A 22,930-nucleotide genomic window follows, 5' to 3' on the forward strand; every position below is an offset into this window, starting at 1 on the left:
CCCCAAAGACAAGGGATCAAGTCTATAATACCCACCGAATGTATTATTCCAGTGCTTTTACATTGGAAAGAGGTACACCAATGATTTGAATTTTGTTATAAAGCTGCTTTGTTGGTAGACTCATTGCAAAAGACGATTGATGAGATACAGTTGTTTTTCTGCTAATTTTCAATCAATAGTATAGTCTAAAGCATCTATCCATAAATCATATGTAGCAGAAATAGATATTTGATATCATCTCCCTTACTCTGCTGCAGTGATTCAGTCCTCCTCAACAAGTGTGACAAGTGTGTGAAGTTCTGATGGTGAACTGTTGTCTCTCTATCTGTGTCATTTCCTGTCATTATGTAATCTCCAAGCAGATCCACACCGGGCGCGAAAATCGTAGTATGCTAGCCAGAGAAGGTCCAGTCAGCCAGAGAGGGTCCAATAGCCCGGTAGGGATCTGCCCTTAGTCGGACCTGAACAAGGTTATTAACACGCAATTGTTACCTAATCTCCCCGCAGTCAAACTGCGCTTAGAAAGAAGGTGCGAATTGTGCCGGCGTTCGAAGCCCGGCGCCCGTCATGGGTCAGCTGCGCGCCGTCTCACAGTCACCCGGCAGGTTTGAATTCCAGATAACAATGGAAGCAAGCAGGCGCTGGTGGACGGAAAGAGTCCGCCGTAATTTCCGTGCTATCTGGGAGTTTGAAATAAGGGAGACTCAACTAGATGCCATTCTAGCATGTCTGGAGAGTAAAGATGTATTTGTTGGGATTGCGACGGGCAAGGGGAAATCCCTGTGCTACCAAATTACATTCCACTGTGTCTGCCGTGAAACAAAACTTGTTTCGATCGTCTCACCGTTACGAGCGCTAATCAGCGACGAAGTAAGGACGTTATGTAGAGACTTCTCGATCCACCGGACGAAGGCATGGCTTCTGCCATAACTCAAGACATGACAAACGACAAGACTCGGGTTTTACTGAACTGAATATAGACGCGAGAAAAAGATACAGTGTACAAAGACACTGAAAGATGGCGGTGTTCCGGCGTGGTTTTGCACCGCATCCAAGCGTGAAAAAATGGCCTAAAACAGATTCCAAGTTGTGGTTAAAAAAAAAGACACACCAAGCATTCACATAAATAAAACGACATTTTAATCAATTATGGTTTAACATTAAGCTAGAAATTAATGGTGCAAATTTGTCTAACGGAAAAGTCTGTATGTCGATACCTTTGCTTTGATGCGTTGTGATGCGGTGTGTTCCCGCACTATTGTATCTGAGGGGAAACTCCCGCTGTGAAATGGCGCGGCCGGCCAGGTTCGTCCCAGATTCGGGGTTGTAAAACGATAATCCCTGCCAATTTTCATGTTGGAGTTAAGCAGGCACGAGGAGGAGTAGAGGCACCTTTCTCAAAAGGTTGCCCCTCCTCGTGCCGGTTAATAACCTTGTTCAGGTCCGACTAAGGGCAGATCCCTACCGGGCTATTGGACCCTCTCTGGCTGACTGGACCTTCTCTGGCTAGCATACTACGATTTTCGCGCCCGGTGTGGATCTGCTTGGAGATTAGTCATTATGCACAATCCCCCACACAATTCCGGACTAATCTACCAAAACATTTCCAATTTCCCCCCTCCCCAGGGCCCTAATGTTATCGAATGGGTGCCTTGAGAATTACTGAAGGATGTCAATATTTTCATATCAGTTCCAATTTTGCATATTTCACCATTTTATCGTAATGTAGCCCTGCCTGTTTTTCTCAAAATGACTTTTCAATTTCCATATTTTGTTAATTCTGCATGTTTGCCTATACAGTTTATGGTCAAGTGGAGAGTGTTTTTGAAACAGAAGTATGGGGATGGCAGGTGACATTATGGCAGATGACATTAGGTCAAAACTGTTGGGAGTTTGAATTGATTTTTATGTGGGCAGATAAGTGACTCATGCTGTTTTGCCCCCTTGTCCGGCACAGGAAGTATAATATCTCAGAAAACAACCTGTAGATATAGGTTAAGTGATGAAACCAAGCTTCAATTTTCTGTGGCAATATGACCAGGATGACTAAGTTATGATATACATCATGATGGTATTTATTATGAGATGTAAAAAAAAGGACAACAACCAAATATTTCTTGCATTCCTGGCAGTCAAACTCTTGAAAATCAGTGCATTTTATTTACATTTCATTTTTGATTACTGCTTATCATTCTTAATTCCTTTATACATATACCTTTGGATCTCTCTTCAACATATATGTATTTTGGAATGGACCTGTCCTAGGTAGACTGGCCGATGTAAACATTACTGAGAAAGACAATAGACAAACAATGAAAGGTATCTATGACCTTAAGTCAACCCACTACAGGAAGTGCCTACATGACTTTGCAGACTGTTTTCATAGTGTCTTGAAGAAAATCTGTGTATTTCCTCTCGTAACTATATTTCAGATGCCACAAATATAATCTACTGCGTCTTCCTTTGAATGTAAATACACAAACTATCTGAAATACCAAATAAGGACTAAATAGAAAAGATAAGAAACGTTGAACTGATGTTAATCAGGCCGTCACCTTGGTGGTTTTCTGGGGGGAAATTCCTGAGCCCATTCCCAAGGTGTGTCCAGTGAATCACTACTTCCCCCAGAACACTGTCAGGAAGACCCCCAGACAACCTAGCCTCTCCTCGCGTATCCCTGTAGGAAGTTTAACTCTCAGATCAAAAGGGACAGCCGTACAGTGCTGTGGTGTAAGGTCCGCTTGGGACTGCTTAGGTCAAGTCTGCAATCCACATGGCGGCACAGAGTATTATGGTAAGTCGGAGACGTGGAACGTGGCTCAGCCAAGTTCAAGAAATCTCTTAGAAGTTTTGCAATTAGGTGTGAGTCTACTGTAGACATGTTTAATGTGAGAGGTCACTTGCCCTTTGTTGTAGGATTAAAGTCTGTGTGAGTAAAACTGTCCTAGGAAATAAGAACATTTCAAGACATAATGTGGGATTTGTATGGACGGGCAGTTTGGGGCTATTTCGTTCCACAATGGTGTTCACATTTACAAAATAGGGACATATGAGGGAGTCTCAGTTTGTTTTTCTAACAAAAAAGGTTGCTAGCTCTGTTCACTGAAAACATTTGACCTATCTTTTGACCATATCTCAACAGTTCAGAACTTCTATTGTGTACATGTACATGTAGCTCATAAAATGTAATCATATAATTGGAAAGGCCTAACAACCATGATTACAAAGTCATCAATGTGAGTAGTTTGTGTCTAATTCACTAAGCAGACCCTAAAGCATCTTGTTGCTGCAGTCACACTAAAAATCTTTATGTACACAAAGAATTACAAATGATTTAGTCTGCAACTTGTTGCCTTGATCTGTCTGCACTGGTGAAATTAAAGTTTTACCTTCTCCCATTGGTAAGTACAACAACAACAAAAGTATGACAATAGATCTCATTGTTCAATGTAGTATATTCTAACTAATGATAATACAGCTGGATGAACTGTAGATAAATCATTTTCTTGAAGTAGACAAATCAAGATATATGTACAAATGATAAGAAAGCTTGATGAATTTAAACTGTAGTTATTATAATCCATCCATCAGTCTAAAAAGACTATGAGTTAAACTGTGCAAAATGGGATGGTGCAATTCCTTATTATAACAATGGCTCCGGAATTCTACAGAAACCTTGTGCACACTGCAGGTCGAAGAAAAATATGACACCTACAAATCCAGATATCATATCTAGTTCCCATGGCAACACAAACACAAACCCAGCTAATGGCTCTTCCAGACATCAGCCGAATTTGAAACATCCCACACAGCTGGGGTCGTCGACCTTTGCATGTGATGTCTCTCCCAGTAAGGAATATCAGCCCTGAGTAAGGAGTGACTGAAAGGACAAGTGGCCAGTTATGTTTTGAAAATGTATATTCCCTTTGGCACAAAGAGCTTTTTGGAATGGGCCCTACCACTCTTTCTCTAAATGATAGCGATAGCAACAAGTTAAGTATGGATTGAATATTCATCTTAGATTTTATGATAAAATCTAATTGTATTCATGAATTGTATTGAACATACAAAACATCATATGTGCTTTGCTGTGTATATTTTGGTTGCTTAGATCATAATGAAGGATGTCCCACCCTAAGAAACAGAATGGTATGACCCTTCTGGTAATTAGGTTTTATTGGGATTGGTCCAAGGACGGCTTGTTTGACTGGCTCTAGTGGTCTGCAGAATTTTCCCAGCCTTGCCCTGTTTGGGATTAGTGTCAAAGGAAGCGAAAGGTAACTGGTGAGTGCTAGGACTGTTGTTGTAATTTGGGAAGAACAGAAATCTTTGTTTGTATGAAATTTACCAGTTTTGCTTGGTCTGTATATGGTATTTGGGTGTGGTGGCAAGGCTAACTGGCTTGCCATATATCAATAGACAGACTGAAGCTTCTGCGAAGTGATAAGCATTTGGAGTTATGTAAACTGTATCTTGATAAGTGGCATCGATATGGATTTTCTTTGCTGTCTTTATTTTCCTGATAGAGCAGTTTCTTGTCAGTACAAATTACAATAAAACTGTCTTTCAAGAACAAAATGAGTAGTAAAGAAGAAAGAGTTTCTAGGTTTTTATGTCAAGGCAAAGAATTATGCAGGGAATTTTAATCAAGTTGGCAGACTGATATTGAGTTTGTTTTGTCTTGCCATGATCTATTTTGTTCCTGTCACCTGGTGCCCATATTGCTCCAGTAATATTCATCAAAACAGAATATTAGTTTCTGTGTGCTTTTGTAAAAATGTGACATAGCCTGGGGCAAAAGTTAATTTGTCATAGTACTCATATATTGCAGGGTGGCTGTCAAGCTGTACCACCCAAAGTAAGATACGGTAGCAATCAACATGGTAACGCTTAAACATACGTATACCAGGTTTGTCGTGACTAAACAATCATCCTCAGACCTGTCTTTATCATTACTTTGGAAAACTGTCCTTAGTAGTGGTATGTTGTACAATATAATAATTTAATGGGTAAGAAACTGTTCCAGTCTGTCAAGCTGATTCTTTGCAATACTGAAAGAGGAAGATGTTTGGGAGGTGAACATGTGGGAAGTTTTAGGCCGTAATGCTTCACAGGCTTTTGTGGTACCGCCACTCTTAATTGCTTGTTTTCAGAGTGATACTTTTGAGCTAGGTTTTCTGATATCAGGTTTTGAAAGACCCCATTCAGGCTGGGACTAGTTAAAGGGGTCTAGAAGGGGTTTCTTGATTTAGAAACCTGGTTCTTGGAAGACAGTGGTTAATCTTAACACACATTTGCAGGTTAATCTAGAGACTGAGGTTTTCTTGAGAAACCAGGCTCTTTGATTGGCACACATGCATCTTAAGGGTTTTGACTATTTGCCAAGATATAGAGAAGCAGGTTTTGGGTGCAGCCACCAGAAATCAGGTTATACAAGCTCCCACAAGTTCAAGTCTACATGCACAGCTAAGTTCTCAAAACCCTGAAGCAAATGAACCCTTTCATCAAAATTTGAATGGAATCAAAATGTCAACAGCTTTGATTTGTATTTAACAGCTCTAATTCATTGAGAATATGTTTCCTGTTTCAGCTTCAGTTCCTAACATAGTAATGTTGTGTTATACTTGTCTTCTGTAAAAATATTTTATTCTTTGATGGTCTTTTTTCTGGTCTCTTATTGTACATCTTCCTCAATGATCCCTGCCCTCTGCTTTCCAGGAAGTACCTTTAAATCGTCAGCAGCACCTCACAGTAATATCCTGTTGATGTTGTGATTAACCAGAGTTCGTATTTTGTCCTCACAGGGCTGTAGGGTGCAGCTGTGGCACCAGGGCCAGTGGCAGCCTGCTTCAGTAGACACAGAACAAGATGACCAGGTGACTTACACTACAGATGCTGGACAGGTAAGAATCAAGACACGTTCTCTACTTTTCTATCATATAACAATTAACAGTAAGGAATTAGATAATAGATTACAGTATGCCAGCTTGACGAAAGAAAGGTCATTGTATCGCTTCCACATTTTTCCCTCTATATCAGTTCCCTTTCCTACTTAATCTTTACGTTTTGTCCTTTTGATGGTCTTTTTCCTCTCGTCATCTTTGCATGAGCATCAGCATTATCTGCCAGTTCGCTGAAAGCCAGACAGGCTTCCAAAAATGTTTAGGAGATAACCCTCACTGTTGACCTCTCGACCCCACTTTAGCTTGCTCCTCTCCCCACTTCACAAATGCCCTATGTCCTCTCTGATAAAGTATCTCTGCATCTCATCATTTCTACTCAAAGTGGATGCCTTGTTTATGTGGACAGCTTTTGCCTGAGTCCCAGCCGTGTTGAGATGATAGGCCATCCCTGTTGGAAAGGTAGAGAGAGTTAAAGTGGGTTCAACCTTACAAGGCTGGATCTTAGGCTATAGCTTCTTTTGGTAAACCAGAAGGTACTTGTCAGTAAGGAGTTTACTCAAGTTTCTGGGTCATTGATAGTAGGGAACAGAAACACTAACAAACAGCTCAAACAATGTCAACACACAATCTGGGAAACTGAAACCCAGTAATGTTAAATATGACAGTTTCACTGAAAGAAACAAAACAGAAGAGGTTTCACTGGTTTTAACTTAACCTGTTTGTTAATGGCAGGTTGATTGCTTCTCTTTAAGCATTTGATTTACATTGAGCCCAGTTTTGAAATGTATCATGCACATCATCTTGAATATATCCTGGCTCCTTTTCCCTTGTGGACATCTCCTCACATTTAGCTATAATCGTTTTGGTTACTGTAATATGAAAGGAAATACAGTAAAAGTCTAAAAAAAGAATGCTACCATAAATGGATTACTGCGAACATACAGGAACATAATGTCTTCCATTCCCTTTCCTGCTTGAGTTCGTTATGGTATTGGTCTGTATCCCATAACAGCTAATAGAGACAGGTACCCATTTTGGCAACAGTTTGTACCACCCAAGTAGTATATATAATCTAATCTGTACAGACCATACTACAGACAGAAACACTGTGTTGACAGAATACAGTTTCTACCAACAGGACATGAGTCGTACAAAGGGTCTCCTATTCGTAAAACATACAAAGTAAATGCTGTAACAAAAGGCTTTCCTTGTTTTGCCATATGTAAACTGTTATGTATGCTTGAAGTAAAATGGTGTCCTTGTCCACAGTTAGGAAAAGTCTTAATCTATATAGGCACAAGCATGATCCAATGTACAAACAAAATGTTTCCTTTTTAAGTGACCATGTTATGTTTGTTAAGCTGACTCCTGACAAAGCACAGAAAAAGATCTACTAGTATTTCAAAGCCTGCCGAACCAGTTTTGTAAAACAAGTGAAGTAACCCCCAATAACAATATGATCAAAGTGTTACAAATGCTGTTTCATACCTACTGATTTACCTATAAATAGTCCATGAATTGACATTATTGGATTCTTTCTTAAAACATTTCCAAAGGTAAATTTGAAGAAATGACAACATCTGTCAAGATGTTGAAAACTTTAGAAAGAATTTTAAACAAAAAAATCCTATGGTTGTTGACCCACATGCACTGATTAGTCTGACATTTGCCTTTGGAGCAATTTTGCCTGAGTATCGCCATCACTATGGTAACTCCCACTGTAATTTAACCTCCCCATCTGTTCATCAGTTTCTACCCTTGCTGACTTAGTGAGAAGACAGTGCAAAGCCTCGTCTGTATGTAAGGAAATATTGTGTCAAAACTCTCACTTAGAGTCAAGACCCATTACTTTTTGTCTGTTTTGGTATAAAAGATTGGGTTCCAGATATAGTTTAGCCAGGCAGCTCTGATTTAGAAAGTGAGATCAGTGTGAAGTAATGCCCAGCTCATCACATGGGGGTGTCACTCTAGAGAACAGCCTGCTATGGTAATGACAGGGGTGTGAGACAAGCATGTACTAGGTGATGTGAGGGTGAGGAGTGTGCCAATAGTGTAGGTGTAAATTGGATATTTTGAAGAATGTAGCATCTGATAGTATCATCTACAAGTTCAAGTTCTTGCATCATCCAGATTTAGGGCGTGTCAAAAGAATGGAGAGGAAGTGCAACATTTATTTCTCAAAATATGTGGAGGAACAGGATATCATGGATGTTTGTGATAAAAAAAGTTGCTAAATCATCAGTAAATGAGGAACTGACTTTCAACAATAAGGCATAATGCAGAATTTGAACTTTCTTCTGTTTTGACTTCTGGTGTCTAGACAATGTGGCTATTAAAAAGGAAACAGCTTCTCAGCTGATGGCAAACGTGCACATTTCAGTGACTGATCATCCCATGGTCATCTGAGCTGCTGCTATGAGTATGATACCATCTGTGGAGAATTCTATCAGCTTTATTGCATATTGCTGACACTCAGCTGAGATGAACATGACTGTCTAATGATGAATCCTATGACAAACATAACCCAAATTCTTTTGAAACAAGATACATGTAGTACACTCAAAGGATGGAGAAAGGACGAAGTCAATTCCTACGATGTTCCACCCTTATGAGCTTGATCTGTCTTCGATCACTCTTGAATGTGTTGCCTTTCCTTGACTCGGCAACCGGCCTTCTTCTAAAATCAAGAGCCAATATAGAAAATGAATCACAGCCTTGTGTTAAAATGAGAAATAATCTCTTCAGACTTCCGGATGGTGACATGTAGTTTCATGGCTGTGTCAGTCATATAGGGCTTTCATCTTTTACACTGTTTTCACTTTAAACCTTCAGATTCAACTTTCCTGTTGCAATCATTACAAAGCATGCATTGTAGTCTGATCTAGTTCAAATTTCTACTTTTCCAGCTGTGATACCTTTTTTGCTTGTGTGAGGCTACTTGGGACAGGGTTGATATTAATGTTAGACAAATACAGCCAAGATCATTGTTCCAATATGTGAGTTTGAATCGAATATTGTATTCCACTACTCTATTATGCCATATACGGTAAAACCAAGCAGGTCTAGCAATTTTTGTACAATTTTGTGGTTTTTCTCGATTAAAACTCTGACACCACAAAAGTGCCCTGTGCAGACAGATGACATATCCTTTTGGCATTGAATGTGCCTACCCATAGGATTACAAGTACAAAACTGTGGCCAACAAGGTTATCCTACACAAAGCATGCTTTTGTGGTGATGCATCTAAATCCGACCCAAAGGGATAGAATGTGGGCAAGGGACATTGTGGGACACACCCTGGTCCTGAGGTCATGTTTCAGATCCATAGTTTGGGCATGACATTGATGGTTTGTGAATCAAAAGAAGAAACATCAGGGATAAACCACTTAACTTCTGGTAAGGGTGAGGAGGATGGTACAGTAAAAACTACTGACCCGTGTTGTCAAATTGAAGTGTTTTGGCCATTATCTATTTGAAACTAAGTAAGCAGTTTGCATTATGTGTGTTTGTTATCTTCCCTCAAAGAAGCAAAGACAAATAATATAAAATGAGTATAAATCTAAAAATGTCCCTTTTCTATCTGCATAATTTGATAAATCAGTCTGTTCTAAACTAGCACCAAGGGTTCGGCTAGAGTATCCTGGTAAGTCTGAATGCTCTGATTCAAAGTTGTTTTTAATGAAAAGTATTACCACTTACATGTGGATGTGCGACTAAAATTTGTTTGTAATTTCAATTGATATTCAATATTATTGGTAGTCTATGTACACTGCAGTCCTACAATGATGATGTGCACCATACACTGTATGTAGACTATGATTTCTGATGTCTGGAGGGATGCTTGGTTTGTAAAGTCGCCTGATGGATATATCAGGCCTGGTGGTGACTTCAGTCTTGCCAGCTGTGTGAAATTTGTCTCCTTCTTCCAAGCATCCCTGCAATGTTAACGACAATCTGGTAGCATGTTGGTGAGTGCACTGCCATAACTTAGCTCTGAGAGGGTAGTGACAGCTAGACATGAAATTCTCCAAAATTGCTTTCACAGAGATCCTATGATGTATGTAGAATGCAAAATAAATACAGATTGTTGTGTTGTATAATTGTACTGTTACAATGAATAAGTCTCACTATGTTGATCAGCCACAATGCAACTGTCTGGTATGATATTTGATACATGTTTGTATGATATCAAATATTTATGAAAACATGGATGATGGTGCATTGTATGTATCTTGGTTGTCACAAAGACTGGTATCATATTGAATACTATCAACACAGCCAATAGGACACTAGAAGGAAGACAAGTTCTAAATATAGGCTAAATCCATTTGTCTGCGAAATTGAAATTGGTCACGGTTTCACTCCAGTTCCCACCAGGCCAGACCACCTCAAAGATAGAGTTTCCTGGAGTAATGTCTTTTGAAAAGTGTTCTACATGTGTATATGTCATCCTAGGCACGTCTTCTCCAAAAGTTGCCACAGTACAAAATGTAGTGATCATGATATTGGTTCTGCAGGGATGTGGTCAGGACACAAATGCTAGGGCTACTGATGAATTGGTTTGCCCAGAAAGCATGAAGGGAGGAAATGGTAGTCCTTCAGTCATGTGTTTTGTATAGGAGGATATCTGGTTATGGTTTCTCTCCTGTAAATAGATAGATCTATTGTGTCTGGAAACATCTGTAGATATATACTGGCATAGCTGTTGTCTGGATCAGGAGACAGGAATCACTTTTGGATGTCTGTGAAAACTTTTCTTTGAATCATCCCTCAACAAAGGTTGTTGTATTGGCCACTGCAAAGTACACAATGTAGTGGGTGTGTAAAGATAAAGTAATGTCTGCATGATGGAGATAAGAATCAATTTTGGATATGAAAAATGAGTTTTCTTCTCCTTAGTTTTCTTTGAATCGTCCCTCAAAAAAGTTTTTTTCTCAGAGTGGGCTCTTCAAAGTACACAAAGTAGTGGGTGTGTAAAGATAAAGCACCAAAAATGTCAATGTCAGGGATATTGCTTTACTGTGATAAGATCTTGAGAGAGCAGTGGGAATATATGAGGTGACAACTTCCTCCCAAATGTGGTAATTAGCTCAGCAAGATCATGGCCTCTACTGAGAGCCAAGGCTCGTACATGTTAATTCTCAATGTCAGTGTTCATCTCAGTTGTAGGCAGCCATAGCAGATGGAATCTGACCTCCCTGCAAGAAGGATCATGTCACCTAAGATCTCCCCTCCTAGTATCGATCCCCACACATCTTCAGTACATGCTATAGGTTTTATACCAGTAGAGGATTTGTATAAATTGCACCAAGGGTAGTAACATTAGATTGGTGGATAAATCAGCTTACAAGCAAGGATTTTCCTTCCTCCAGAAGGCTGATACAGTATTTGCAGTGGGAAGATTTACTCAACATTAATGCTCTGTCTGGATTCCTACAACTGTTTTGGAAAGAGAAACTTGACATACCTGGTTTATTTGGTTGAGTATATTTGTATTTATTGCTATTGTAATAGTATATTTTTCTGTATCTCAGCAGAAGTATTCTATTTGGTCAGCTGTATTATAAGTATTATCAGGAATTATAAGCTGTATTATAAGTGTTATCATTTTAGTCACGGAAGCCTTTTTTTATTGGCTGGCTGTGGGTGTGGCATGTCATAAAAACATGAAAAATCACTTTTCGAATATACCTGTGTAATTTCTAAGAAACTCCAGCATAGCATCGCAGATAATGATGCATTTGATATTCTTAAAACGGGTACGAACCACAGTGGACTGCCCCTTTATTGTTCATGTTTTTTTAGAGGTCATTGCCCAGAGATGTGTTGTTTTCCTGTGGCTATTGTCTAGACATCACAGTATGAATAGCTGGAATGGTGGAGTAGCAGCCATCAAACAACCTCATGTTGATCCAAGTTGACACATGACATTTGACTGACTGAACCAGGAAGGACATGCCTTACTGCCTACATTTGGCCTTCTTGACTCATTGTGTCAACAAAGAAATCTATTGTTATCTGTTTGGTATTGTTGACAGACATTCCAGTATGAAAGAAAAACATGTTTTGAATATTTGATACTAAACGAATCTACCATAGAAACATCATAAAAGCTGTCATCATAAAATCATCTAAGATATAATATTGTCAATGTAGGGTGGTACTTTCTTGACTGTTAACCAAATGCCAATTGCAATAAAGAGCCTGTCAGAATCATGTCTAATTGACACATCCACACCACAGCTGACAGACCCTGAGGACAGTCCTTTAGTCACACCCACCATTTCCTATATACCCTTTCATCTCGCCATTGTCCTTGTACACAGGAGGATTGTTCAGTCCCTATCATGTGTCATCCCTTGGCAATGTCCCAAATATTGGACTCAATTTGTTATCACATGCCCAAAGTGCAAAGTCATGTCTTTCACTTCCAGTTCCTACTTGTAGGATTTAATTTTGACACATAGTTGCTGATGCTGCTGGATAATGTCATTTCGATGGATGGAATAGATCTAGTTTTAAGAATCACTCATATCTGTCAGTTACAAGCTATTCTGTGTCCCTGGCCAAATGTTCCCCCTGGCTTTCAAAAGTCATTATCTGAGCTTCTGATAGAACTATCTGCTTCCTGATTTTTGCTTTCTACATGTTGTCATATGAATGGCCTGAAACCAGTAGTGAGACAAGTCTCTAGATGATACAGATGATTTATCTTATCCTTTGCTACTGTGGAGCTTTGTTAACTTAATTAAGAGCTGTCAAAGCAAACAAGTTTGTTGACAATTAATGTACAAGTAAATCCCCTCCTTTTGTATGTATAATGAGATTGATGACAGAGGTCGTAAAACAACTTCCTCTCAGACTGCCCACATCATTTCTGACCCAGCAGGTGTCAGTTCTCAGTGGGTTTTCAGATGTAAATCCTGGTCCTACTTCTTTCAGTGATTCCTTTGTACAAACGGGTGGTACGGTGGAAGACAACTACATGTTTTCCTTTGTATTTCCCCCTCCCACGTAGATACAAGTCATGCTTATTTCCCTTTGACCAGGATTTTCCTGTCACAATGCATACAAGAGAATGCAAACTTTAGTTAGGGATTTCTAACTGACTGATTTTCAGAGTAATAGGACTAAAAAAAGACCCCATGTTTACAATTTCATAAACTAAAGGACATTCAATCAAAGTTTAACAGAACCTTGGTAAACTTGATGAAATGCCCTTGGAACCCTTTTCCTGACATACAACTTCCTACATACAAAGCTAAGTCACTGTTTATGGACACTGAAACCAGTGTATACACATTGATCCGTAGTGTTGACAAGTCTGTGCCTTATCTACAAAATACAGTTTACACAGAACCAACAGTTTGATATCCCTCAAAAACACAAAGTAGAAGAATAGACAAATCTTTGACATTCAAAATTCAAGAAGTTATAACATTCATTTACATTTACAGGAGAACAAGGTTGATGAATTTTAATTGATGCTTGACAAAGTCTTTGTAAAGTATGATGTGGGTTCCTTTGTTTACTTTTCCTGTTTGCCTTGCGATAGACTATTGACTCACTGTGGTGTGCGTTCAGGAAGTCGCCTCGTTCAGGAAAATACTCGTCATACTTCCCAAGTCCCTTGTCTTCCTGTCTTTGTTGGAAGGGGCTGCCTTAGAATCAAATCTCTCTCGACTCCTAATGAAAAGGTATAAATTGGTATCACGGATCTCAACCAGATACTGTGGATATTTGTGGCATGTTTGTTTAGTTCACATGTCTTTCCGCCTTTGTTGTTGCAGGTCTATTGGATTTTCTCCATTGTAAGTACTCAAATTTGTCTCCCAATGTCCCAGCTTTATCCCACCTAGTATACACATAGAGATAGCTGAGAAAAGTCATGGTTCCTATAATGTTATGACTTTTAATCTTATCATTTCAGTATTTTTGCTACATTTTGGTAAGTGTAGAAGAAGTGTAATACTTTTAGCTAAAGGGCAAATGATAATTACAATAGTGCACCATTGTTTACATATTTTGTGGACACTTGAAGGAAATACCAAAAATAGCTTTGGAGCAGGATGAAACATAATGTATTCTCTCAGCCATATCCATTGGTCATTCCACTTCTAGGTATGTGCCTTAAGTTGTTCTCATGACTCTTTGTTTGATAGAAAACATTTGATACAGACATTTTAATCTATGGATTAGTAATGACTTGACCTCACTGTAAGGTCATTTGACCCTTTCCTTCAAAGAAATTAGTTAATAGAATGTTGTGGCTTCATTTGTCAAATTGATAACAAAGATCATTTTTCTCAATATCAAGTTATAACTGCCCCTCTAGTGCACCTTTGGATGTTGATTCGAAAGGGGGTAATGTGTCATTATCAAATATAAACAAAGCAAATCCTCAAGGACATTTGGTATATCAGCTTTTTATCATTAAAATCCATCAATTGATAGATTACTGTACTTCTTGTACCTGAGTGTTCAAGGGTAAAACAGGTTTTGGGAGTGGTCTATAGAGTAAACCTAATCTGACTTGTATCCAATCTGGATATGTTGCTTAAATCCTATCCCTCTGTAGTAAGGAAGCACAACACTGGACTTAATTCATACCATGTTCTTCAACTGAAAACATAATAGACTTGTTTTGTCTATAGTAAAACACACCACATCCAGCCCTGTCACATGGCATTTGTCACAGTTCAGTGTTGTGGTCTCATTCAGAGATCCATCAATGGCTACTACCCACATCTATATCGATCACCCAGCAGTACATGTATGTTATCACATGCATTAGCACTATCTGTCCATTCTGCCTCAGTACTCTACTGTCAGTACATTTTGTACCTACTGACAGCGGTCACGTCTATTGCACATTCCTGCGAAAGATGGACGCTATCAAGATTGGGTCTGACATGACCTTGAGAGAAGTGAATCTGATACAGGCCATGTCTTAGAATGATGGAGGGCAGGAATCAGGACTCATTTGAATTTTCCCCAGGGGCAGTCAAAGCTGGCTTAGAACTGTCTGTCTTCTGTCCTAGTCAGAAGCCTGATTGAGAGGCAACATTTAGATGTGCAGACCAGGTTGCGAGTCAGGGAATGCCTGTACTGTTTTGTAGATTTGATGCTATATTACTGCATTAACAGCAGTGATATAGTGCATCATGGATGGCATATCTGATATCAAGTTCATGTGTTTACTGCAAGTTCAAAAGGAGACCTGTTCTTTTACCCAGGTGATGTTTATATGTGTTTGCAGTCACTTCCTATTGTTGCTTGACAGTCCTTGTGTTAACATTCAGTGTGTGTCACTGATACTAGTGATAGTGAGCTTTTTCACTTATTGCATTTCATGTTTTACTGCTGTTACAGAGTGTGACCTACCCGTTGAGTGCCTTAACCCACGACCTTGTGCGACCTATGCAAGACGACAACATGGCGGACAGCGTGGAGGACATGGCGAACCTGAGCGACCTGAACGAGGGGTCGATCCTGGAGAACATCAGACTCAGATACGTCGGGAACAGGATATACGTACGTAATCATTGCAGGAGAATAAAGCTGCTATAACTAACCTGTACTAACCCTAGCTCCTCTTCCATCTGTTCTATTATAGAAACATCACCTTTTGTTCTAATTTTTTTACCTTTTTCCTGGTAAACTAGCCTTTTGGCACCAAACTTGTTTCATCAGGGTTACGTAATAGGAAAAAAGATTAATTCTATCTGCATTGCCTCCCTTGTTTGGAGTATTTCATCTTGAACTTTAAAAAGATGAATTTAGCATGCCATCTTTTGCAATAGAATAATTCTTATAATATACAGATTTATTAATCAAATGAATTACTAAAGAGTAGATTTTAACTTTATCCCTGCTGTAGTGCATCCATGCACCAAATCTGCATTCAATTGGTTCCTGAAATCAGCTGAGAGACTGTTAAAACTACATGCAAACAGATCAGTCTGACCCTACACTGAGTCACTGCAGCTGTTTCCTAAACATTCACAGTCACCAACTCTTCAATTCTCCAAACAGTAATATAAATGTCTATAAGTCTATATGGGCACCAACAGCTGGCTATGGTGTGTGCAGAGTTGTCCACCCTGTGTGTAGCCCCTTAGAGTACCTGGGGGCAGTGCTATGTATTTCCTACCTCTGTCTGATTCCTATTAAAGGCAGGTTCAGCGGAAATCAAAGGGGGCGATCACTGCTACCAGATAACACTGCTTCACCATTTTCTATTCTCTGTATTGGATAACTAAGTTCTTTGTTTGCAACCAAGTGTTTTAGACCAACATTTCAGTGACCATCACCTTTCTCAGGGTTACCCCGTACAAGCTGGTGTCGTTGCTAACAAATGACATTGTGATCATACAAAGAAAAGATTTGTGCTGTTTTGTTTTTTCATGGTCAATGTGTAGGACATGTACATCAGTTGAAGTTCGATGAAAGGTTTTCCATTTTTACAATGTAATCCAATGTTATGACACTCACAGGGCTTTTGAATGTTTTTGCCCTCCCACCTTGCCGTTCAAACTTTGTGTCACCTACACACACAAGGTCTTCACCAACAGCTGGGGTATGTCAAACTGACACAATGAACTAACATGGGGCTGACAGAGTCAAATAAACATCTAAAGCCTATCTGAATGCCAAGGCAAAGTGTCAGGTGTGTTGCGGTAAGAGATAGGCATTCTTTACTAAAACAAAGACCATGTATATGAAGGTGCTATAAGGGTAGGATGACAAGAAACACACCTTCTACTTGCAGACTATAATGGTAAGGAAACTCAAAGAGGTAACTAAAAGGAACAAATATGAGATACACTAGTTTGTGTTACAGTGCACTAGCTATTATCAAGTGTGAAAGTCTGAGGCTCACATTTAAACACATAAATTCTTGAGCAGAAATTGACAAGCTTCTTTTAAGCAAAAACCATTCCTCCACCAAAACACAATGCCATAAACCTTGAATATAAAGTGATAAGATTTTTCCAGCCAGATTGTGACCTTAAGATTTTAAAGGTCAGAAACGTAATATCAGAAGATTGAAACTTTACCTTGAACTTTAGGAAGACTAATGCTCTGTTCTGCCTCAAACATGAATGTGGCTTTCATTCATCCTTTACGTACAGCCTACATGTAAAGGTCATTGTCTCCAAGACTACTTGAGATGGTTGAGATCTCAGCAAATTGCATAATCCTCTTTCTTCAAGTTCTCTCACAAAAAATGTCGCCAGCTTATATATAAAGGAACCATTATGGACCAGCCAATTTAGTATTTATCCACAGCTCAGCAATCTACAAAGGCTCAGAACTGGTTAACCTTGACATGTAGGTGACATGTCTTAGTTATACCAGTACCAGCCTTGGTGTTCAGCTTAGAGCTGCCTTACTACTAATCACTTTCAGTGTGTGCAGGAAAATTCTGTTGTGTTTCTTAGAATTGGTACTGGAAGCATATCTGTTCTTAATGCATCAGTAGTCATCTCATTATTTGCTTTATCATAACAAATAGTTCACATTGTCTTTAACTTCTAATAATACTATGCATGTACAAGAAAATCATTTCCTGATATCTATAGTGCGGGTATAATTGATATGTCAGCTAACATCAACTTTATCCATGGTGTCTATTGATTGAAACCTCCAGAGAGCTCCAAGAAGAATTGTCAGATCTTTCCATGCAGCTAACCTATATCACTTTGTTACCATTACAGACATACATAGGACATATCCTATGTGCAGTGAACCCCTACAAACCTATAGAGGACCTGTACAGTAAAGGATGTATCCAAGCCTACAAGAAGAAGCACATTGGTGACCTCCCTCCTCACATCTTTGCCATTGCTAACGAGTGTTACTATGCCATGTGGAAGGCAGGAGGGGAGAATCAGTGTATTCTCATCAGGTGGGTTATCCTTCTAAGATAGATAGAATAGTTAATAGGATGCAATAGTCATTGCATTGGAGAAGATACATTAATGTTTCATCATTGTCATATTTCTTATTCTAACAATGTTGTAACAATGAGTTGAAGTATATACAAAGTTAAGTTTCCAGTATACATAAATCTTATCAGTCAGGTCTTTTCCACTTAACTAGTTTGAGACTTGATAAGGTGCTTTGCGAATGTTTATATGTTACCTAAATTATAATTGTGACCAGATTCAAATAGATTGAATATGAAATAGAAAACTTTACTTCCGTTAGCAAGTCTCTGGCTTCCTTTCATCCCCATGTCTCTAATCTGTACAAGATGTCCAAAACAACAGGTGTCAGGGCCTCCATTCTGCTCTCACACTCAAATTAAGTTTAAGATATGTGAATATGATTAACGACTGTAACTGTGTCAGTGTGATTTCACAAACTGATTAGTTTTAAAGACATCTCATGCTGAGTCATACCTGTTTGATGGTTTTCATGATTGCTAGTACCTGACATGTTTGATAAGGGCACATCACTGTCAGTGGTGTAGTACTGCTCATGGAGTTAGGGGGCACTGCTGTGCTAGGCATGTGAATCGATGAACATTGACTATATGCACAGGTCCAATACTTATGCACTCCTTAGGGGAACATTATTACATGCATTATTGGTATGATGAAAAAAATTCATGTATGTTCTGGACCTCTGACTTGTTTTGTTTTTCTCAGATTATCGCATTTAATTTTCTATCCACTATCAAAGTCTCTAACCAGCTATTTTCCAAGTTAGATTAGATTGATAGAACAAGATACCTTATGTTCTAATCAGAACAGGTCAGCTTAACTTTTAGCACACTGAAGTAGTATTTCGCACCCTATTCTTTATTGGTTACAGAGTTAGGGAGCAGAGAGAAGGTTAAGTTTTTGCTTTAGATTGGATTGAGTGTTTAGAATATTGACCGACTCTCTGTTTACAGTGGTGAGAGTGGAGCAGGGAAGACAGAGAGCACCAAGTTCATCCTGCAGTTCCTGTCTGAGATGAGCCAGGTGACAGGAGGGTCTGGAGAGGGGAGCACAAACACCAGTGTGGAGCAGGCTATATTACAGAGCAGGTACATGGAACTCCATAAACCCCAGGAGACCCTCAGTTATCATTTCTTTTAATTCTCACATGACCTTTTCCTCTCCTTGATCTTAAATTGACCTTCCTTCTAAGTGAGTACTTGTTTCAGTCTCTTACTTTAGTAACAATGTCATATGTGTCGAATGATTTCCTGCATATCAGAACAGTAATCAGAACAAAATCTATTTTGCTTTAATGAACAAATTGCAGAAAAATCATTTCCTACTATAGGATATACCTTGGTGCCAGCAATCAGTTCCTCCGCTTTGCCAGAGACTTTATGGCTCTGTATGATAATCTCTTAAGTCTGACCTTCCAATCAAAATCTGCCCCTGTCTTTGCAAAGTCTTTGTAAAGCTTTTAGGGGATGAGTACTGGTATTAACGATACTGCATGTCATGATCTTAGTATGGGTGATAAAATAATTGATTCAGTTGTTTTCTGAAATTTACATTATGCTTAGCATCAATACCATAAGATTATTACAGTATTGAATTCATGGAAGTGTCTTTGTGTTTTACACTTTGTCTAATTGTTACTATTTATTGTCTGACATATTTGTTCCCCAACAGTCCAATCATGGAGGCATTCGGCAACGCCAAGACAGTGTACAATAACAATAGCAGCAGATTCGGCAAGTTCATTCAGCTGCAGTTCAACGAGAAGGGCAGCATTACAGGGGGCAGGATTCAGGACTGTATCCTTTCTGCACATCAACTTTCAAAAATAATAAACAGCTTAGGATATGTCAATGAAGATGAAGGTTGATTATTTTGTAGTTATTTATGTTACTTTTGTCTGGACTAGTTTGTTGTTGTTAGAATAGACAGCATAGGACATTTCAATGAAGATAAAGGTTAGATATTTTGAAGTCATCTATCTTAATCTTATCAGGACAAAGTTTGTTGTTGTTTAGTTGTCCTTGACGTTATCTTGAAGACCTGTTGGAGAAGAATCGAGTGGTTGGTCAGAACCCCGAGGAGAGGAACTACCACATCTTCTACAGCCTCATGGCAGGGTCAACCTCAGACATTAAAGGTAATGAACTTGTTGTGCTGTTGTTTGATTGCTTTTCTTTAGATCCACAAGACTGTGTGGTACAGAGTAGAGTATATGTTATGTGCTAAACACGTTTTTTCATGACACATAAACTTATCATTATTCATAATATTCATTATGATTGTATCATTTCCCCCCTTCCTACAGAGGTGCTATGCTTGACAGAGGCATCAGACTTCCACTACCTCAACCGGAGTGGCTGCATCAATGACCCAACCATCAATGACCAGGAGGACTTCTCCAAAGTTTTGGTGAGTCAAAGTGTCTCAGAACTCTTTGAAAAGTCAGAGAACCAGCTTTGTTGTAAAAACATAGCCGAATTGCTGATCTCTATACTTATAACTGACAGAGTGGATTTGCTGTGTGTGGATATCTGATGGCTCTTCCTTTCCCAGCATGCCATGCGAGTGATGAACTTCAGTGAGAAGGACATCCTGGACGTGTGGTGTCTCCTGGCGTCCATCCTGCACGTGGGGAACATCAAGTTCGTCACCACGGCCGGCGCACAGGTCGCAGACAAGCAAGGTGAACACGCAATATCTGGTCATGCTTTTCTGACAATACATCTTCCTTTGGCTCTTTTTGTGTCAGAGGATGGTCAACAGCTTCATCTGTGTCTCGCAGCTTCAGTCAGTCACTTCTAATATTTTGTCACAAGAAGAGTAGCATTTTTCTCAAATTTCATCTATGAAATGGTTATCATTTTTCTAAACCTGTAGCCACGTCGGCAGATATATATATATAATGCAGACAGTGTTATATGATTATAACTCTCCTGTCCTGTTGTCCATGTATTACTGTGTTTGCTTCCTGCTGCCAGGATTCCTACAGGACCCACAGGAATGTGAAGGTAGAGACAAAGTGGTTTGTCCATGTGTGGGCATGTGATGATATCATTGGACTGCAGTATTTTTCTTTTCATGTTTGTACAGAATTTATATTCTACTATGGTTGGTAACACTTGAGGACAATTAAACAGCTTGTTTCATTCTATACTGATTTTTTTTAAATGTGTTGTTTCTCAACATTTTTAATACAATACTGACAGTAGACAATGTACTTTTTTCTTCAAACTTTGATGGAAAAAGAAATGCTGATAATCCCAACTTTACATTTTTAGTCAGAATTTGCATATAATGAGAGTTTTATTGGTATGACAGTTATGATAACGGCCTTCATGCTGTTATTTCCAGCCCTTAGCAATGCTGCCTCCCTCCTGAGAGTGGACATGTTAGGTTTAGCCGAGGCTCTTACACAGAGGTCAATATTCCTTAGAGGGGAGCTCATCAGTACCCCTCTAGAAGTTAATGAGGTGAGTTTTAGAAACAGCTTCTTGTTTGATATATGAACATCTCTTTTTGTTCAAACTGCTCATACCTCTATGTCACTCACCCCCTGTCCAATGTAAGAGCCGTATTCAGTCTTAAGAAAGTAAGGTTTTGTACTATAACTGTCATGTGAGCATACTGTGTATTTCTTGTCAGAAAGCAAAGATGATATGCAAAGACTTCCTTCGCAAATTGTACTAATCTGTAGTCATGGTAGGAAGACACTGTCTTTTGCATGGATGAGTTAAAATTACACCACACAGAAAGTCTTACTTTAGAAGTGCTCCTTAGAAGAATCAGTAAGTAAGTTTTGTCATCTCTCCTCCTCAGGCTGCAGACTCACGAGACTCCCTGGCCATGAACTTGTACAAGGCCTGCTTCAGATGGATCATCACCAAGATCAACAGCCGTATCTATGGCAACGGGCACTACTCATCCATTGGTGTGCTGGACATCTTTGGCTTTGAGAACTTCAAGGTATGTGCTGCAATGCCTCCTAGTATGTTCAGTTTGAATTGCAGCTGCAGGATTTGCTAGCATTAAGTGTAATGTTTTGATTTTATACCAGATGTCTTCCCAAAGGAAACAGGGCTAAGAGGTTATTGTTTTGAAATGTGATGTTCCTGTATGGTTGTGCAGTTAGATAAGTTGTAAAAGGATCAAGAAGAAGAACATTGAATTCATCTTTCACAAATTATAAATGATTAAATGTTAGATTTACATGTTAAAAATGTTCTACAAATCAAACAGCGAGAAACTTAACCAGAAAAAAAAACAATGTTTGAATCAAGATTGAGGTAAAGTTTATATGATAAAGATGCCCCCATTCAAGAATACTTTTGTTACTTCCACAGACCAACAGGTTTGAACAGTTCAACATCAACTATGCGAATGAGAAGCTGCAGGAGTACTTCAACAAACACATCTTCTCCCTGGAGCAGCTGGAGTACAACAGGGAGGGCATCGTGTGGACAGACATCGACTGGGTCGACAACGGGGAGTGTCTGGACCTGGTCGAGAGGGTAGGACTGGCTTCTTGTTTAATTAAGTTGTTTTTTTTGTTTGTTTGTTTTAATTTTTTATTTTTTCACTGTCACTAGTCTTGTTTCTGCTGTCAAAATATTTTCTGTGTTTCTTTGGTTTGTTTGGTAGAATTGTAATTTAGCAAGTAATGTGGCAAAGTAGTTTCTGTTTAAAATTTTAGTTAGCGTTTCCTTGGTTTGTTTGTAATCTAGCAATTTCTTCTTTCCTTTTGCTCCTAGCTCAACACGATCAAAGTTTTGTATCTAAAATCCAGAACTTTATAGAAGCATCTTTTCCATTAGAAGATAAAGCCGTTTTCGCCCCTGATTGGCATTCATTTTGATGTTTTTCTTTCTACAGAAACTTGGTATCCTGGACCTCCTGGATGAAGAGAGCCGCTTCCCTAAGGGCACAGACAACACCTTTGTGGACAAGCTGCACGGAGGACACAAGGTAATTATGGTATCAGGAGTCTGCTGCAGATATCTACCATATTGATTGCATTTTCGACTTCTTTAGGATGCATTTATGGTGACTACATTTTCTCACACAGATACAATCATATGA

At 39.1% G+C, this 22,930-nt stretch overlaps 1 protein-coding gene across 11 annotated transcripts in view; it reads left to right on the forward strand.

The window, feature by feature from the left end:
* Positions 1-22,930, forward strand: part of LOC136447627 (unconventional myosin-X-like) — a 76,257-nt gene that overhangs the window by 7,309 nt on the left and 46,018 nt on the right. For 7 of the 11 annotated variants that reach the window (XM_066446658.1, XM_066446663.1, XM_066446662.1 and 4 more), the window contains exons 1-14: positions 2,759-2,794; positions 5,805-5,903; positions 15,276-15,437; positions 17,624-17,814; positions 18,808-18,942; positions 19,526-19,650; positions 19,893-19,991; positions 20,160-20,263; positions 20,408-20,537; positions 20,833-20,862; positions 21,206-21,324; positions 21,671-21,817; positions 22,195-22,362; positions 22,724-22,816. In XM_066446658.1, the coding sequence (XP_066302755.1) occupies positions 2,774-2,794; positions 5,805-5,903; positions 15,276-15,437; positions 17,624-17,814; positions 18,808-18,942; positions 19,526-19,650; positions 19,893-19,991; positions 20,160-20,263; positions 20,408-20,537; positions 20,833-20,862; positions 21,206-21,324; positions 21,671-21,817; positions 22,195-22,362; positions 22,724-22,816 (1,623 nt within the window). In that variant the 5' untranslated portion in view covers positions 2,759-2,773. Of the gene's footprint in view, positions 1-2,758; positions 2,795-4,261; positions 4,285-5,804; positions 5,904-15,275; positions 15,438-17,623; positions 17,815-18,807; positions 18,943-19,525; positions 19,651-19,892; positions 19,992-20,159; positions 20,264-20,407; positions 20,538-20,832; positions 20,863-21,205; positions 21,325-21,670; positions 21,818-22,194; positions 22,363-22,723; positions 22,817-22,930 lie in introns of those variants that run through there. The other 4 variants (XM_066446660.1, XM_066446668.1, XM_066446667.1 and 1 more) reach the window with 3 other exon arrangements.

This window comes from Branchiostoma lanceolatum, chromosome 13 (genome assembly GCF_035083965.1).
Source record: "Branchiostoma lanceolatum isolate klBraLanc5 chromosome 13, klBraLanc5.hap2, whole genome shotgun sequence".
Taxonomy (NCBI): Eukaryota; Metazoa; Chordata; class Leptocardii; order Amphioxiformes; family Branchiostomatidae; genus Branchiostoma; species Branchiostoma lanceolatum.